The sequence below is a fragment of the Triturus cristatus genome, chromosome 6 (genome assembly GCF_964204655.1).
Source record: "Triturus cristatus chromosome 6, aTriCri1.1, whole genome shotgun sequence".
Classification (NCBI taxonomy): Eukaryota; Metazoa; Chordata; class Amphibia; order Caudata; family Salamandridae; genus Triturus; species Triturus cristatus.
The window spans coordinates 402,172,381-402,193,045 of NC_140589.1; the positions used below are offsets into that span (position 1 = coordinate 402,172,381).

The following is a 20,665-nucleotide window of genomic DNA, read 5'->3' on the forward strand; positions in this document are numbered from 1 at the left end:
AGAGCCTTAAGTTAAAGCTATAGTGAACATTTTTAAGTTCGGACGTAGTCTAAATTTCCATTGGGACAAGGCAAAGGGATATAGTCGAATACAGTTCCCCGAAGCCACATAATCCTTTGGCGCTGGACCGCTGAATAAGATTTGATGCAGAGGAGAAGAACACTGGAGGAGAAACTCTGAATTCAATCTGACCGGTGATGCATCTCCGGCAGATAGGCAAGCAGGTTGGACCTGGCATCCTCCCTGTTTTCAGGGCAGTTTTTGTCCAAAATGTTTTAAGTCCTTGGTTTTGGGATTTGGCTATCTGTACACCTTTAACACCATAACCAAGGGTACAGGACTGGGGGACAGACTACTTGGGGGTTCAGTATGGACTCAGACAGGCAGGTTCAAGATGGTGGTAGCCTTGTGTGTCACTGGGCTCTGAACAGGAGGCCAGTAAACTAGGTATTGGAGTCACTCTGGTAGTCCTGGGTTCTGGTGAAGATGCAGTTAGTGTTTCGGAGTGCACAGCATGTCACAGCAGCAGGCAGTCCTCTGGCAGTCCTACCTCAGGTCCAGGAATGAAGTGATGGGTTAGTATTTGAGGTCCTATTTTTATACCCTAGTGCCCTCCTTGTGGAAGATGGAAGAAGCTTCTAGACAGTGGCTTTGAAGTGCATGGAATTTCCTGACTCCCCTACCAAGCTGGCTGCAATGACAATGTGGAGATGAGAGGTATTTTGTATGAAGGCAAGTGGGGCTGTACTCAGCTCTACCCCATCCTACCAGCAGATGGCCCATTCAGGCACAGCTAATCCTTCTATTCTGTGACTATCTGGGAGGAATTCAAACAGTCTAACTGTCAGTTACACCCAAGTGACCGAAGAGAGGCTGCAGACAGTATTAAGGGCAGAAACATTAAACATTTCTAAAAGTGTCATTGTCACAATTGTGATAAACAACTCAACATTACCATTAAAAAAGGGGTTTTCATTACATTTCCATAGACACCAAACATGATATTTCTACCTGCTCCTAGTTGGGAATTACAGCGTATTAAATGCTATAAGGAATCTCCATTGTTATCCTATGGGAGGGGAAGTCCACACAGTAGTGAAACACATTTTTCATTACCAGTACATGTGAAACTAAAAAGTACATATTCAACCTCTCAATTACAAGTCACTCTGCCCAATGGGCTACCTAGGGCCTACTTTAGGGGTCACTTATGTGTAAGGGAGTTTAAGGCTTGACAAGAGGGTTTCCTTGCCAAAATCGACATGGCAGTCTAACCCTGCATTCAGGCTGCAGTGGCACGTCTGGAACATGCTTTCAGGTGCTTAGTAAGTGGGTGGCACAACAATTGCTGCAGGCCCACTGGTAGCATTTAATTTAGGGGCCCTAGGTATATGGTTAACCACTGTACAAGGGACCGATAAGTAAATTAAATATGCTAATGGGGTATAAGCCAATATACCAATGTTTAGGGGAGTGAGCACAAGTGCTTTAGCAGTGGTTAGAAGCGGTAAAGTGCACAGAGTCCTGAGGTCAACAAAAACGAATTCAACAAAATGTGGAGAGAGAAAGGCAAAATGTTTGGGGGATGACGCTGCAGAGAGGGCTAGGTCTGAAGGAAGCCTTGCAGCGATTAGGGCAGGGCCTGGAATTTCGTTGTTGGGTGCGTCTCCTATAAGTGGAACTGATCAAGACAATGCGCACAGGTGAGACAGTATCTGAAGTGCTGCTTGTAGGCCGGGCTACCAGACAAGGGCTCTCTCTCTCCACCATTATTTTTGCATTGGTGATGGAACCCCTGACCTGTCTCATGAGAACCAATGGCCTGAATGGGGAATTTTAGTATGCAGAGACTGGCATTTAGTGTCTCTGTATGCCAGTGATGCTCTTATCTACATTCACAACCAGCCTATTTGCAATGGCAGCTTGATTTCACTCATGTACCTGCTTTGGTATAGCGTCAGGGCTGACTTTGTCCCAGAGGGTTTACGACTAGAACTCACAACCATCAAGTACATGAGAGTCAACATCTTCCACGAATAAAAGCACCTGAGCGATGGTAACTTCAGTAAAGCAATGGTTTCGATTGGACAGTCCCTAGTATTCTGGACAGCCTTACTGCTATCCACCCTAAGGTGTATAGCAGTGGTCAAATTCTGGTACTGCCTAGACTATTATACATTTTTGCAACTTTATCAGTGGTGCTAAAGAAGTCCTTTTTCTGAGATCTAGTCTCTGCTCAACTCCTTAGTCTGGGGCAGGGACTGCCTTTGGGTAGCGCTAAGGTAGTTATATGCACTACTATAGAGAGGTGGCCTTGGTGCTCCTACCTATGAGCTATATTATGATGCTTCACAGCTCCAGTGGCCCATGTGATGGATGGCAGCGCAATGAGACATGGAAATATTGGGCGTTATGGTGCACCTGGAGAGGAGTCCCATCCTAGACTGGTCGATGAGCACAGATAAAGGGACCAAAGGAGACCATCCGTTAATAAGAGTAGCAAAAGGACGTCAGAAGATCTATTTACACATAAATCACTGACACCCCCACTGTGGTTCCTGCTGGGGGTGTGCTAGACTGGGGGCAGTCTAATATGTGCGACTATGGAGGGAGGCGGGCATACGGTTATGAAAACTTTCAAGGATCTTTGAGAGGTGTATAACTTGGATGCAGCCCAATTTCTGTTATATAATGCCCTAATACAACAGGCAACAGCCAACAGGATAGCCTAGCAAAAAGATCTGGATACCTCGCCACATTTACAGGTCATGCTAATTCATTGCACTGCCAAACAGGCCTTCACTTGTCTTTATGCTGCTCTGTTCCAGTTGCTGGGGACAGAGCAGGAGCGGAGGGAGGTGCACATAGGCCACAATCTGTCCCCTAGCCTTAGCATTGGGAAGCTTATTCCCAAAAAATGTCAGACTAAGGTACAAGCACTTCAAATATTTACATCATACATACTTGATCCTCAAGTGAATAGGGCGAAATGTACCCTGGTGCATCGACAAACTGCCCTAGATGTACGGACACAGAGGCTGACTTTAGCCACATGGTGTGGTTCTGTCCAGCGATAGAGAGATTTTATGGGAGGAAGTGATAGGGTGCTTATATGAATTGGAGGGAAGACTGGTCCCTAAATAGAAAGTAACTTACTTACTGAGGTTGACAGTGTGTACCAAAAGGCCAATCATGTGTATTGATTTGTTGACCTAGTATTCATATTACTGAAGCAATGCATAGCGATGTCCTGGAACTCAGCAACAGCTCCAGGCCTCGGGGATTGTCTGAGAGGTGTGTGCAAATGGGCGCCTACGGAAATCAATGTGCTGTCAAGCTCCCAGGTGGCAGGATGTTTGGGATTCTGATACAACCAGTGGTACAAGTTAATAGCAAAGACAGAAGCCAATTCAGACACCAGAACACCTCTAAGAAGCAGATAAGCAGTGCAATGCATAAGGCTAGAGCTTAATGCACCCGTAGTCCCATTAGGATTGGGGGAACGATACACAGACATATCTAGACTAGGGTTCCTGATGCAACCATGCTCCAGTGCTGCTCCATCATGGAACCTGGTTTTTCTTGATCTCCCTTGCGAACGGGCGAACAAGGGACCCATGCACCAGCAAATGGCTGACCATTATTTGTTTAATTCTCATATGACTTTCCTAGGTGCGTTTTGTTCACTGTTTCTTTGTTTATACACCTGTTATGCTTGTTGCCGACTCCTGAGTTATATTGTTCAGGATCTATGGTAAAATATTGTCCAAGCTCAATAGAAGTGTCATGTCTGTAAAAAGGTGGCTACCCCACTGTAACCATGCTCTGTTTTTGGCACCCATTTGGCTGTCTGGCACCAATACAAGCACCCGTGCAGATAGAGTAAAGGGTGCCTGCGCTGCATGCAGGATTATTTTTGTACAGGAAGGGGCACTTTCCTGAACCAAAACAATCCTAGGAGGATTATTTTGGTGCAGGAAGTGGGACTTTCCTTCACAAAACAACCCTAGGAGGCAAACCTATGAAGCATATTCCCCTTTCTGTGTGTGGTGCAGAATGCACCCGTAGAGGAAGAAACAAGGAGAAATACAGATATTTCTCCTCATTATACCTCCCCTGGGAAGGTATAGGATTTTAGTACATTCCCAGTTTACAAGTTCTTGTAATTCTGTGACTGCATCAACAACCATGGGAGTTGCATTGGAACGCCCATGCAAAGTCTATGGAACGCCTTCCCAGGGCAGAGTAAGGCTCCAGAATTTTGGAGCCACTCAGAGCCATGCGTAGTGTCTTTGAGTGGCTTAAAAAATCTGTCTAAAGGTTTGCGCCACTCTTGCACCACATTGAGTAGTGCAAGAGCAACACAAATGAACTCATAAATAGGCCCGCTTGTTTTCTAACCATATGCTACTTTGAAAAAATACTTCCAACCAATTGTTGACCCAGCTCCAATGGTAGAAGTAATGTCAATGTTAGCATTTAATGGAATGTACAAAAATCGACTTATATAGTGCTGGCCATACATTTAGCTGTATTCACACAATTTACATAAACCTCTGCTATTAAGCACAATTCTATTTCATCATACGGATACGATTGGTATCATATCTAAATCCAAATAATTTATGCTAGGTTAGCAGATTTGAGCCTGAACCTAAATAAACATTGTTTTATATGAGAACAAATTCAGGATTGCTGTACTTCCTATGTTGGAATTTCATTTATATTTTTGCATTCATTCCATATCTCACCTTTTCACTGTTGAAGGCATAGGGGTAGGAACAGATATTAGCCCGGGAATGACTCTGGGGGCTAAATAGTATGTGATGTCACCTGCGACCCTGACATTTTGATCAATTGATGTCCATCCACCAAGGGTTTAGTTGTATTTGCTATGTGCAGGTGCATTTCATGCATTTAATTTTGGGGGCAGTGGGCATACTAATATGAATACAGAATATGATGTTTCACTCTAGAAATAGGTGAGCAAAAACATAGAGCATGTGCTGATTCTGAGGCTGTTACCATCAATGGAATTAGATATTTTAGCTTCATTCTTGACACTTCTATTGTTTATAGAAATCTAATATTGTCTCATAAACGTACTTCTGGCATGCTTCTCCATAATTCTGGCATCATTTCTAGTTTTATTGAAACAGTATAGGAGGAATAAGAAAATGAAGGATTGGAGTCGAACCCAATTAGATAGTATGTTAATCAATTGATTTAGCTTAAAAATGTAAACATGATACTATAAATTGTATATACAAATATTTACACCAGCAAACAAATGGTAAGTGGATAAGCTACTGTTTGCAACATTGATTTATGTATATCATGTTTCCGTCCTTTAATTGCACACAATTGAGTGGAATAAAAATCCATCTTTCACAGGAAATCGTGAAACATGGAAACCATTACATAGAAATATGTGTTTCATCAACATCATTATGACATCCCCCAGCCACTATGCAGAGCTTTACCAATATCAGGCCCACAGCGATTATGCAGCAATGGATGACAAAATTATGCGGTATGGTTATCTAAAATGTAAGGCAAGAAAACTCAATTTATGTTGCATAATCTCTGGCAGTATTACTTTCATCCATTAGATCAAGAAATATATATATTTTTTAAATATGCACAAAATACAATAAATCCAAAACTATGCAGTAAATGCTGCAGCCACATAATTGCATAAATTCACTTGTCCTCACTATTGGCCATTCTTTTATCAAAAATGTATTCATGAAATGTAAACAAGACCTGAACATTCTAATTTAAATACGTGTCCATTGTCAGCCTCTCTTTGAAGAACACTGTATTTTGAAGATAACTACCTCGAAATACACATTTGGTAAAATACAGTAAAATAAAATACAAAATGGATAACTTTTAATATGATCCTATGTTTACTTCTTGAGGTTTTTATTGACCTTTACACATCAATCGGCCTTTGGCCTCGTGGTTTACAATGTTTTAAGACCCCTTTTATATATGTGTGTCAATATACGAACACACAGGCACACTTATATCACGTTTCCTACTGTAGTGCAGAGGTCAATTCCTTAAAATTACTTCAGTACAGTGTGACTAAAATGAGAAAATGCTTATTGTCTCTCAGATTATAATCCAGCGTCAGTAGAAAGAAGAAAGCAAGTGGCCCAATACAACAAATCTTAGTAATTGCTGCACAGATTCAGCCCCTTGTGCTCTGTTTATGATTATATACATTTGTTAATAAAAAAAAAGTACATGAAAAACAGCATGGCATAAACCATATTTGCAGGTGCTCACAGCGCAGGATGCTACTTGTTATATATGGCTTTAAGGCAGCACTCCTTGCCTGCTTTGACTGAAAGGAGAAAGTGCAGCTGCAGGAGGAGGAAAGAAGGCTGGGAAGGTTGTGGGGGTTGGTCAAGGATGGCAAGTAAGGTATTTTTTTACCTTTGGGTCAGGGATACGTAACAGAGGCCATGTTATGTATGGCTCCCTCATTACTCCTCTGATACTGCATAGCAGTTTAAGGAAGGGGCAGATGATTTCGGGGTCCATACAGACCATAAAATGATAGATGGGTAAAAAGTGAATTACAGAGATGTTTTTCATCTTGGGGTTCAAGTAACATCATAGGTCTTGTTATCCATTTGATGTCTCTCAGAGCCCCTTGGTGAAAAATTCACTGTTACCCGTCTATAATTCTATATGTTACGACTGTTGAAGAATGGGAACTGATTTATGAATGGCTCTAGGCTGCAGATCTCATGAATTATGCCCCCCTCCCCCACACACACTCAACACGCTGTACAGTGATAAGAAGGTAGATGAAATGTCAAGCAATGGCAAACATATTTAGGAAGAAAAGTGCTACGTCCACTGTTGCAATGTAAGATTACATGTAAATATGTTACTGGTTGCAGAAGTTTTCTAGATAGATAGTACCAAACATATTGTTCTATCTCCTTCACCATTGTATGCACATTAGTCAAGCATTTAATTAGCAAAATGAAGCAAAACTGTCTTCATTTTTTGGCATATTTAAAACTCTGCTTTTCATATTGGTATGTGATTAACCTCCTGTCCATGTAAATTACTGGAATACTTTTACCATGTTTTTTTTTACCAACCAGCTCCTAATTCCATCAAGGACACTTCTCTCGCTTCAAGATACCTCAGCATTCCATCCCATGCCTAAAACCATCCCTAAATTCTGCTAAAGTCATCCCAGCATCATGTGTAACTTTCAGCAGGGAACCAGGAACATCTTTGGGAACACCCAGCATAATTAGTCGGTGGGGAACCTGTGTTACGGTTGTGGAAATGGACAGGGTGAATCCAGTTTGATCTCAGTAAAATCTAACAAGAGAATTCTTTTTCTTTTTCTTTTTTTGCAGGATTTCCTCATTGAAAGTCTGCAAGAATGCTTTTCCTCACAGGATTATCCTGAGATCAAGGTGGCAGTACCCTGTATTTTCCCAGGCTTATATTTGACATTTATAAAGCCATTCGTAACTGACATTATTTCTCAGCTATCTAAACCCAAGTTTGCTTTCGGTGGATTAGGCCATGCTCTGATATATTCCTGATTCCTAACAATGTTTAATTCTGATAGCTCACTTTCATCTTCAAATTTGCATCACCCAAATTGCATTACACATTATAATAGCTGGAGCAAATGTAATCGTCTAGACATGAAAAGGTGTCAAAGTCTCCCGTTACTCGACTGAATACATTCTGTTAAGAACAAAAAATACCAAAATGTATCGTGAAACGTATTTTAAAGTCAGTCCTTGCCCTATGTGCAACACAAGCTGAATACAGAGTTGCATGTTAGCAAAACAGGGGACCAACCTCCTGCAGTTTGTTCCCACCATTGAGGTTGCAATTATTTTATTTTTTTATTTTGATTTGGTTAGACAAATACATTTAATATATTATATATGCTCTTTACATAATACGTGAAAAAGAGAGGAAATAGAAGCAAATCAGATCACTTGCTGATCAAGCCCAACTACACGTGATAAAAGGAAATCAAACAGTATGATTGTCAGAGCCAGGGTTCTCCAAGAATCGAACAATGCATCCAGTGATCTCTTCCAAATCATCCCTGGACTAGTCAAACTTTGTTTTCAAAAGTTGGTACCTCCGCATCTCAAGTGAATGGTCTGTACTTCTCCTTTAAGAAAATGTCTTTCATGTCTCAGCAATTCAGACCTAACCCTTGAGACTATTGATATCCTTTCTGACTATGCCTCTTCTTTTCTCAGACGTTCCTTATTAAGCTTTGCAGGGCACAAATTATACTTTGACAGTATGATTATCACACGAGACCATACATACAGTCAAGTGTGCTAGTGACAAACATAGATTCATAAAAGGTTGTTCTTTAGTGCATATCAAAAGAGAGGCAGAAAAGAGAAAGGAGAGGGATTCAGGCACTACCATTAACTGAGATAACATTTCACCACTGTGCCTCTTTTAGCAGCTTGTTTCCATCACTTATTTCCGAATATTGATCGGATTCCTGAACTGACAACCACAGCTGGGAAATTAGGGCCATTGTCAGTCTCTGTACTCATTTCCATATCCCCCTTTCCTTAACTTCTGCCTCAAATATACTCTGCACCAATAGAGACTTTGCATCAACCTTTAACTGTTTCTAACATAGAATTCCTAAAAGATTCGATTTTTGAGTTAATCTCACTACTCCTCTACCCGCAATATGGAAAATGTACTTCTGGTGCACGTTGAAGTATTGCTTTTAGTTACCCAGTTTGGGAGCTGACTCGAGATGTTTGAAGATCTCATCTGCATTAGGCAGAAAACTGAAGGATTGAATCAGTAGGTTAGAGAGGAAGTAGTTTTTCCACCAGTTCTTTCCAGTAAAGCACATGTGTGTCATCAAAGGGCTCTTGGCAATAGAGGGCACAGAAGACATTCATTGCCCACCAACTGTCCCTCAGCCTTCCTGCGTTAGATTCCCCACAACTGGCTTAAAGCCTTATTTTATGTTTGGCAGGCCAGCAGCCCTATGGCTGCCAAGGAGCAGGAGGCACCACCTGAACCACCCCAGGCGCAACCAGTTCATTAAACGTAGAATTGCCTGCTCATATGTTTCCCCACAAACTGACTCCCAACACCAGGATGGAAGCCATGTTGTGAGCACAAAATAAGTGTAGGCAGATTTGCCACACCATGAAGACAGATGTCTAAAGTATAGGTCCATCTTTGAAAAAAAGCATAACCAATGTCCTCCATCCACTGTAAGAATTTGCTTCAGTTTATGGGCGGGTGTTTGTAGACTCTTTCCGTCTGGAACTGCCATGGTTTACATGACGGTCCTCATCAGGAAAAATGGCAGTGGGTATGACATTGTACAATAGCCATAAATATGGAAACTCTTCTGATGATATTTTCACCAATTCCGGGTCTGCATACATTTTCTGAGAGTTGGGCCAGCAGAGGTCCTACTATCTAGAAATGGTATGCCTTGACCTCTAAATGAGGTTTTGGAAGAGAGAACAGGCAGAAGGATCATGCCTTGGTTTTTGGTAGTTGTGATGTTGCAGCACATCACTAAATTATGCCCTCAGCTTCTTAATCTAATCAGAAATGGGGGCGGAGCCTCAGAGTCACAAAATAAAAACATGATGCTATCAGATTACTCTTCATCTAATTCACCGTATTCTATAAATTACAAATATTAATCCACAGGTGAAATGTCAAAGTGTCTAGGTTGTCTTATCCCCCTTCTTCCAGATTCCTATTAATGCTGCATTGGAATATGCATATATTACTTAATTCCTCTCTAATAAATGTAAAGCCTCTCTAGTAGTCTTACATTGCAGAACGATTCTGGAACTACAATGGGGATAAACAAATTAAATGTTAACCTGCTCAAGTTGACATTTAAAAAAAATAATGTATTTAAGACAGAAGTAGGATCACGTCTTCTACACTTGCCTACTTCCATTGGCTTCTCACGAAAGATCCATGCATTGTAACATATCTATAAGAAATTATTTATTCAAAACCTCCCTTATCAAAGAAACACTCTAGCTAAATTAGCCTCCAAATCTCCCTATCAATAATGGCCCATCTCCTTAATCACTCTGGGGCTAAATGTGTTATAGTTTCAGAACTGTGAGTAGTACTATCTATTATCCTTTTTTCCAATGGGAACATACTACCTAAATGTCATTGAACAGTTATACAAATTTACATTATACTTACCAGCCTCTACTGCACTCTGTTTTGACTACTATTGTCTAGTGTGCCACCAGTAAGGGCATTTTGCATTGCATAAACAATCTAATATTCCTCAACGAAAAAAGTGGGTAGGTAAAGTTCTCTTCCAAATATATCTTCCTAAAAAACGTAGACCTACGTTTTTTTGGGGGATGCAAAATAGTCATTTTAAAAACAGGAATCTTTTACCTCTCTCTCTCTTTCAATACACCTTCCTGAAAACCAGTGCCACTCAAAACGATTCTGTGAAGCTACCCATAGTGCTCAAATGTGCTAATTTCAGCAACCTTCAAACATTGCCTTCCATCCTTATTAGATTTGGCATGCAATTTGAGTCCCAGTTCTATCTTGACTGTCACTTACTCCATAAACTCCAGAACAATCCAATGTACAACTAAATCACTGTTATTTGTACTGCAATACTGCTCTGAGGGCCATTATTTAGTCAGGAATCACCACAGTAACAACTGTTTTGAGTAATATACTTCTAGATTGACATAATCATCCCCTTATTATCTATTTTCGGAAAGAGTATCTATTAGAAGGCTCCTTTCACATAAAATAACTATTTGAAATCAAATACTAATTTCTCATTTAACCATTTGAAAATGGCAAAAGTAGGCAGTTAAGTTAGATACACCCATATACAACCACATAAACTTTGTGATACATGTTTGTTATCATTCCACTGTACACTGTGATTTGTCAGCCTTCATTTGTCCACCAGAATGTTCCACTGTGATAAAATGTTTTGAATGTGCTATAAAGTTATACATTTGTGATGAGAACACTTAATATAATTGGGAAATTAAGTATGGATTATGAGTGTATTTGAATACTGATTGATGCTATCATTCTTTACAGTTCATGAAAAAGGTAATTTAGCATGAGCCTGCTCTTCCTATGAACTTACATCAAACTAATATTGTGTACCTTCTATTCTTTACATTTTTATACACAGTTGATGATTTTTGGAAATTGAATTATAAGTAGGGGCAAATGTATATCTGCCACTGGCAATAAGGCCACTAACACAGTCTAGGGCTCAGAATAGGTGTTCGAAAAGTATTCCCATGCTCAACCCTTGGTAGCTTGGCTGCAAGCAGGCAGGCTTAACTTCAAAGACAGGTATGTAAAGCATTTAAAACATTCAGTAAATAATTAAGATACAACACAAAATAAAAATCCAACTGCAATTTAAAAAAATAGGAAATATTTTTATTGTTAAAAGGAGACGAAAATAATCCAGTGTAGGGAACACGAGAAATGAATTTTTAAAGATTTGGCACTATAAAGCACATAGCAAACTATGGTGCCTATTGAGACATGAGGTTGCAAGTCAAAGATTCAGGTCGACCGTGATGGAGCCCTGCACGGCTACCCCTCACGGTAGGTCTCAGTCAAAGTTTATACTTTCTGTATAAAACCTCTCTGGAGCATTTTTTCCCGGGTCCTCAAAACTCTCAGCCAGTTCAGATTTGGTGGGGGTTCGCCAGCTTGCCTTGCGACGAGCTACCGGTCAAACTTCTGGAAGTCAGACCTCAGGGGCTTTTCAGCGGGATGAACCAGGGATCCAGGCTGGCTCACTGTTGAAGGTGAGCGGCTTGGCTCTCGCCGTTTGTCCCGGTCGCCTTTTCTACATTCGGTCTTAGAAACTTTTACAGAGCTTTTTTTTTGTTAGGTCCCTCGATGCTCTTCACCAGGCCGGATTTGGAGAGGGTTCGCCGGCTTGGGTTTCAGCTTTCTACCAGTCAAACTCTGGAAGTCGGACCTCCGGAGCTTTTCGGCTGGATGAACCTGGACGGCAGTCCGGCTCTTGGTTAAGGGTCGCAGGCTTGGCTGGCCAGGTCTAGTCAGTCTACTTATGGAGCTTTAATCCAAAGTTGTTCCAAACTTCTCAAAGCTTCTGGAGCTTTTTCCTGAAGTACTCCAAAGGGTCCCAAAGTGTCCAAAACTTACTCTAAGGGCCTGGAAGCTCTAAGATGGTCCTTGAAGGTTTGGGACTTTAGTTCACCCAATCCACTTGGACAAAACCCTTTCAAATCCACTGATAGTACTACAGGCTGATAATTCTTGGTAGTGATGTTCCAGGTGAGCTCTGATAACCTATAGCTTGCAGGGAGTTCACTCTTTAGTCCTTTTAAAGCAAGGTAGTCCACAGAGCTGTAGTTCTGGATTATGCAGCAGACACAGACTTCAGAGTGCCAGACCTGGTGGATGCAAATCAAACTTCTCAGCGTGGACCCTTCTTCTCTCTTAGGCTTCGAGCAGCAGATCTGTGAGACTCTACCCCTCTCAGATACTTATTCCACGGTCTCTGGGTCACTCCTGTCCAATGAGGTTGAAGGCAACACCCCTGGTTATGACCACATTCTCCAAAGTGTGGCACTATTTTCTCTCAGAGAGGACCATTCCCCCAAAATTCATCATGGCTGATTTTCCAGCAGGGAGAGAAGAGCTGGCTAAACACACCTCCAATCAGACTAATATCCATAGTCTCTCCACCTTGCATCTGCTCATTCCTTTCTTAAGCCTAGCATCTGGCTGGGTTCAAAGAGGAGAGGTGTAAATGAAACTGGTGTCTTCTAGCTGTCTCATCTTTCCATTGAATTAAATTGTTTAATGTTTAAGACCCCTTCCCTGTTCTGACATTTCTGGGTAGCAGAACCCTGCCCTTCCAGGAGAGCTAGCTAACACCAGGGGCTCTTTATTACCTCATCAATGGAGCCTGGCTAATCCACTTAAATCTGACCAGTCAGGACAGACCACTGGAAGACTGATTTTGGCTTACAGACAAGAAAGTCTTATAACTTCTGGTCTGTACATTTTAGGAGAAATTCAACAATACTATATTGTTGTATTTATACCATTTTAGGATGTTCTTGAATGCTATTTTTATGATTCTCCTCATGGAAATTAATAATAATTAACTTGTTGCCATGTTAACCTATGTGGCAGGGGATTTGCAAGGGGAAAAATTACTTACATTTTTCGAAAACCAGGGCTCATAAGCCATTTTCTTTAAGGACCCTGCCTATATCTACTTGTCCCCCCAGCCCTGGAACACCTGGTGGAATTTAGGGAGTTTGAATATGAAAAGATATTGCAAATTCTCCCTCCACACTGCTCCAAGCACAAAAGTCGATTTTGTGAAGTACTTTACTACAATGTGGGGAGTGAAATGTGCAATATCACTTAACCCAGGGTATATTTACCTCATTTTATAAAGGTCCTCATAATAAATATCTGACCCCCACCCCTGGGACACCTAGGAGAGACCCTGGGTGTACCTAATATGCCCAAACATTGTAGTTTATCAATGTTTATGTCCTTGAGAACTAATGTGTGGCCTCTTTTGGACCTCACACGAATGCAAACCTTAATGGCTACCATTAAGTCCGGTTCCCCGCTCAACCCCCTCCCACCATCAAAAATCAGATTACTTGAGGAGGCAGCCCTCAGGGGAGTGTTGGACCTCCTTAATTCCTCCTTGGTCACAGGTGTGGTACCTCAGAACTGGAAGCATACCTTGGTACTCCCTCTGTTCAAGAAGGACCTTGACCCTCAATGCTGATCTAACTTCAGGCCAATTTCGCTACTCTCAGTTTTTTCCAAAATTTGGAAAAAACATGTTACTACTCACCTCTACTCCTTTGCAACCACTTCCAATGTGCTGCACCCATCCCATTCTGGATTTAGGGCAGGTTTCAGCACCAAATCTGCCCTACTCAGAGTCACAGAATTTCTGAAGCAAGAACTCGACAACCGCCATTATCCACTTAGATTTAAGCTTGGCCTTCGATACAGTCTCACACTGCATTCTCTTGGACAGACTGGAGGCTTTAGGCATTGCCAGCACTGCTTTGAAGTGGTTATCCTCCTTTCTGAAGGATCGAACATTTCAGGTCTTTTCAGCAAACAACCCTTCTACTACTTTAAAACTGACCTCTGCGGTTCTGCAGGAGTCCATTTTGAGCTCTCTGTTGTTTAACATCTACCAACACCCCTTGATGGATGTGATTGCAGAATCTGGTATGACCCTGTTCTCATATGCGGATGATTCTCAGATCATTTTTTCACTTTCCGATGCTCGAAACAAAGATCCTTCCCCTCTCAGGCAAGGCTTGGCTAATGTCGCACTCTGGGTGAACAGACCCGCCCTCAAACTCAATGGTGATAAAACCAGTCCTGATCCTGGGAAACAACCCTGATCTCTGGGGAGTCGTCCATTGGCCTGCCATGTTGGGGCCTTTGCCCGTTCTGGTAGATATGGTCAAGATTCTCGGTTTCATTATCGAAAAAAATCCCTCCTTGACACCACAGGTCTCCAAGCTTACAGCCTCCTGTTTTTCCATTCTGAAATTGCTTAAGAAAATACTCTGGCTGGTCCCTCTGAGTTCACAAAGAACAATGATGCAAGCTCTGATTACATCCAGATTGGATTATGGGAATGTTCTGCATCTGGGTGCAGACAAAGTCTTGATTCGTCGCTTGCAGATCATCCAAAATACGGCTGGCCGCCTTCTTTTTCTTCCATCTCTCCCTATGCTTCAGAGACTGCATTGGCTGAGGGTTGACAAACGGATTAAATTCAAGGCCTTGTGTTATATGTTTCATACTAGAAATGGTCTTGCTCCTTCTTATATCCAAGCCCTGGTGTCTCCGTATGTCTCCACCCGAGCGCTGAGATCAGCCAACCTTGCACTGTTTTCTGTGCCCAGGTTTCTCAGAGCTCGCTTTAAGGGGAGCTCCTTTTCTGTGCTGGGTCCTAAACTCTGGAATTCTCTGCCGTTTGCTTTCAGATCTTGTAATTCACTGCTTCAGTTCCGTAAGAACTTAAATGCTATACTCTTTAACAGCCCTAATTAAACCCCGTCTTATTAGATATTCCTCTTGCTGTGCTACTGTCCGCCGATAGCGCCGGGAGACCCTTTGGGGTAGCTGCGTGCTCTATAAGCTTCTTAAAATGAATAAATAAGAGGTCATTTGTTCCCCTTCTAATATGTAGTATTAAAGCACAGTTGGCCAGTGTATCTAATGTGGTGTGTTTGTTTATATCCACATGAATGTCCCTGCCATATTACTCTTTGACCTGCCTGGATAAATTAAAGGGACTCCTCAGGCACCGTCCTCATTTCCACTCTGAGCTAGTTTGGATAAGGAGTTTGATATAGCACAATTAGAAATTCCCATATATTCACATCACAGCAGGTCCAAGATCACCCTCCTACATATTCACTACATCCAGTGATTCACTCAGTGCTTTCATAACATGGACATTCATAAACACCTCCATTTATATACTATATAATTTATTATTATCTAGGCTGATGTCCATAATCTACGACAGGCAGAGTTTCAATATATTAGCATTTATATAGCTAACCTCATCACATTTTAACTTTAACAAATTTTACATTCACATCATCAACTTACCAAAATAACAGTCCTTTACTAGTTTAACCCCTTCAGTGCCCATGACGAGCTGGACTCGTCATGGGCTGCGGTGGCGCTGTGCCCATGACGAGTCCAGCTCGTCATGAACTCCGCCCGCTAATAAAAAGCGCGGCACTGGGCGGGGAAAGGGGCGGGCATGCAAGGGGTTAAGTTGAAGACACAATGTAGACAACAAAACCCTGTTCGTCAGTGGTCCATGATTTCTGAAAGCAATAGTTATCATTGTGATAAAAAAATTAATCAAATCAGCATGACTCTTTTTAGGTCCTAACCCAGAAACATCCCAGCATAATATTGCAGCATCAGCACATCAGGTTTGTTGAGGAACATTACTATTTTAATTTTGCGATGTCAACCCTGCCGGTGATGGTCAATCCACAGATCCAAAGAGTGGCTGGTTCACTGAGCAGTTGACAAGCAGACAGAAATCCTCCACTTACTATTTATTTTTATATATTGCAGACATCTTTGATCTCTGATAGTTTCATACTTGAATAATTACCACCAGTTAACAGAGTTACTTTATTTTCATATTGGACGTTATAGTAAGATTGAAACTAGAGGGAGATCATAGTAGGGTGAGGGGCACAATGTCTCATTTCTAAGGAGAGCAACTGTTTGACTGCTGCCAGTTGAAGTGCCACCTACAGTATTTATTTTTCTTTTACAGTTCCTTGCCAGTGCCGTCAATAAGTATATCTGTAGTAATTATCATAATTTCCTTTCTAATGATAGATTTATATCCAGGGAACAGTCTTCGCAAGTATTATCTTTGACTAATTCATCAGGGAGTTCTCTTCTAGGATCCGATCTGCCAAAATGTGTATGAAATAGGTTGGTCTGTTTCCCGCTAACTGACCATATATCATTGAATAGCAATGATCTTCTCATTGCTAACCACCAGTGATGTTGCTATTTTTTCTTTAGATTGCAGGATTGTACTGGTTGCAGACAGGCATGTCAGATATTTTGGAGGCATACTTAAGGCAATTGACATATTTTAAACAGATCAAATATAAACGCATTGCCTGATCTACTTTGTCAATTCTCTGTATGAAGCCAGCCCACATATTAGTCAGCATCCCTTCAGAATCTTCCCACCCTGGTAGGTGATTGAGCAGTACCCAACTGAAAATCTTGTCAGCTCCATTCAGCAGAGAAATAGGCCTATAGTTGCCAGGATGTTTGTTACCCTTTTTGTGTAGTCAAACTAATATGGGCATATACCATGAGGACAATACAGAGGCTAAGCTTGCAACAACATTAAAAACCTTTGACAAAACTTGATCTTTGTGCTTTACATTTCCAGTGCATCTACACAAGCTGCTTAGAAGGGCCTCTGGCTCAGGATTTCACTTCCCAACTCAAATGGTAGGAATGTCAAAGACGGGTTGCTTTCTCCTTTCTGATTGAATCTGCAGCTGTCATATTTCACTCCTCATGCCTTCTGCCAAGTGCTTGAAATGTCCAATCCAGTCAAGGGCCTTAATGTGACCATCAAGTTCGGTCCTTGAGCCATTATACCTATGGGATGCAAGCCTCATTAGCAGCTTGTTTTAATTCATCCCGTTATCTGCGCTAGATGCCTTGTGTTTTTTTGACCAATTAATTCTTGTACATTTTCATTACAACAGTAAATATTGATTCAATTGCCAGCAATCTATGTCAAGCCACTTATATTTGTTATTATTAAACTGAATTTTGTTAACATGAGACCTTCTGAGACATCTCAATCTGGACCAGTAGGATGACGCCATGTTTACCAACTGCTCAAAATTAAATAGAGCCACTCCTTCAACTCCAGCCTTACCTAGATGTAAGTATGTTATCTAATTCCCCCGCTAGGTCATCCATTAGAAGCCATTTTAGTCTACATCTCACATTTCACATCAAGGCCTGCCCATTATTGGACAGAGTGTTTCCTAGATTGACTGTTCTTCTTCCAGGTAGAGGTTTAGGGCTCATTTGACCTTGGCTACTAGTAATCATTTGTAGAAACAGCTGCGGCTCCTCCGCTAGGTGTAGGAGAGTCGACCCACTTCTTTAAAGCATTGCAAAAGAAAAAAGAAAATGATAATAACGGAGCGTTATTATCATTTTAATTTTTGTATTGCTGTGGCTGTGGAGCCAGGTTAGGGCAGGGCGGGTCTTGGCTTCCTTCGTCACAGGGAGGAGGAGTGGCTGCTTCTCCTGCACCTAAAGTGCACATGACTATCTGGCCGGCCCTCTTGGGCTGCATTACAGCTTGGGTGGAAGCCTAGGCTTCCACTCTCTCCCTGAGCACTGAACCACGGCACTCAGACCAATCACGACGCTGCAATCAGCAGAATCACAATTGTTCAGGGGAGTCTGGAAGCCTGGATACTTCTTGTTCCCGGTTCTTGACCTGTGGAGGAGAGGGCGTTAATGGCTGGCGACAGCACCAGTAAGTACGTTTTATTTTTTCTGTATCCCCCCACCTTCCCCCACCCCCAACCCTGTCTCCTACCAGCCGCCACTGTGAAAAGACATGTTGGCTAGAAGAAGATATAAAGGACACCAGTTTGTTCACGCAGACCTAGTCAGGTCCCAAAAGATCCATTTTATCTGCAGAGTCACTCAGAGTTCCTTACTGTCTCCAGTCATCTTCAGTCTCTACATGGACCCCCTTGGGACTCAACTCACAGATAACAGCATCAAGATTCACCAATATTAAGATGATACACAAGTTAACCTGAAAGTCTCCTGTGCTCCAGACATTCAATACCCCAAGCACAGCCTGCGCATCATCCAGACCTCCATGTCCAGCGCCTATCAGAAGCTCAATCCAACCAAGACAGAATTCAGGCTATCTGCTTATTTCCCAACAACAAACAAAAAATAGTACAAACCCGGTTCAATGACATAAACATTGATGGCTTCAAATCCCAACTTTCACCAAATGCCAAGTCAATTGGGTTCACCCCTAAGGGCACCCAACACTCTGAAGTCTTTCCCATCCTGAGCCAGGAGAAATGTGATCACACCACCCACATCCTGATGGAACTCCATTGGCTTCTCTTGCCATCTTGCAACATCTTCAAAACCAGCTGAATCATTTACATAGCCATCATGACCACAACCCTCGCTTATCTTGTGGACAAGCTCATCATTTCTGGACACACATAGCCAGACCACTACAGACGGGAGAAGAGGTATAAAAAAAAGAACAAGGCACCAGGCCTTTTCCATCTATGAATCCAGGAGGTGGTATTTCATCATCGTATCATTCATTCTTTATTTACTGTATTTCGACTCAATTGAACCATAAAAGTACAAAACAGTATATCTACTTAAAAACATTATAAATACCAGTCTCACTTCATGACAATATGTAAAACAGACGTGCAACATCAGTTGTCAGGGAAGCTACCACAGAGCTCAGACAAAAGCCAAGGGGACAAAAACCTAAAAGAAAGTCCTTAAGAGATGACTCACTGGGGGACCGCTATATCCCCCGAGTAATCTGAGCAAAAGTTATTTAGAAGGCAATCAATACAACAATAAAAGACACAGCAATCAGTATACATAAATACATTAAATATCTAGCAAAAATTCCTAAATAGTCAGATAAAAACAGTAGCCCCCTGCTCGATGGCACATTCCATATATGTGGCAGCAGAGAAGCAGATCTTAACCGTGGGTAGGGTTTGCAGGTAGATAAATGCGGCTCTATAATAACGAATACTGGCAACCCTGAGGATGGGCAACAGATAGCGTTTCCTCCGCATCAAATAAAATTTGCAAAATAACATAAAATGTAAGGCGTTTGTGTAGATTGGTTATCACAAGTGCATAGAGGGAGGTGTAAAAAATATGTGCATTGTGAAGGAAAAGCAGCAAGAAAGTGCACCGTGCATAATCTAAGTCTTGTCAGTAAAAATGTATGATGCATGTTTGCCACCCACACTAAGTATGGCACAGGACTAACAGCGTGACAAATCGCCATATATGTCTGGACAGTTGGTCTTTCTACTGCACTCCAGATTCTGTTCTCCAGGCATCCCTCTAAAAACACATTCTTCCGGGTCCTAATCGAGCAGGCTAATGCATTGCTAGGAGAGGAAAATAAGTCCTCTCGTCCCATACTACGACATATATTCTGTATATACTTTAACCAAGAGATACTCGAACAGTGGTCGAGGTTTAAGCAGTCTGCAAGCACAGTCCTATTAAATGTTGGCTGGCTTTTAGTCCAAATTCTGAGCTACATAAGAAGGGGTTGAATTTTGATGAAGTCACTAATATAGCCAATCCCTGCCTCAGTGTGGCAAACGAAAAAACTATTGTTTGGGGGGACAGCTAACAATCTTTTTTTTTTTTTAAACGGCTCTCAATTTTTTCAAGGGCCCCCTGATCTTCAATGCCCCACACCCCTGCCCTATAGAAGGCAATAGCACAGCATCTGGTTTTGTAAACCATCAAAAGTTACTTTATTGGTTTCTGACCAAGTTTGCAGGCAAAATTGAGGACGGCCTCCACTGATTTTTCGAAGGCAACAGCTCTACTGGTCTTCAGCGGTGTCCATGAGAGACGTGTATCCAGGGGAAGGCCAAGGTAGGAAAAAGTAGGAACAGAACCAACTTTCTTGCTGTTCACTACAAAGGACACATTATCTTTCCTTCTTCCCCAAAAGATCATTACGTGGGTCTTATTTTATTTACCCATAAAATCTAAAGTTACCATAAACTCACAAAAGCCATCCAGCAGACATTGTAAGTCATTTGCAGTCCTGGCAATTAGGACAGTATTGTCTACACAGATTAATGTGGGTATACTCCGAGCACCTAGAGGAGGGCAGTCTGCCCTGAGGGTTACCAGTTTATCTTCCAAGCTGTTTATGTTGAGGAAAAAGAGAAAAGGAGCCAGGACACAGCCCTGGTATATGCCCCTTGCTAGGCTGAAAGCTGGTGTAATTTCTCCACCTGGGACTTACCTAGCA

The 20,665-nt window shown here is 41.8% G+C and overlaps 1 protein-coding gene across 1 annotated transcript in view; it reads left to right on the plus strand.

The window, feature by feature from the left end:
- Positions 1–20,665, plus strand: part of DLGAP2 (DLG associated protein 2) — a 1,278,043-nt gene that overhangs the window by 742,490 nt on the left and 514,888 nt on the right. Inside the window, exon 5 of the mRNA XM_085610808.1 lies at positions 7,395–7,454. Within this exon, the coding sequence (XP_085466934.1) occupies positions 7,395–7,454 (60 nt within the window). The remainder of the gene's footprint in view (positions 1–7,394; positions 7,455–20,665) is intronic.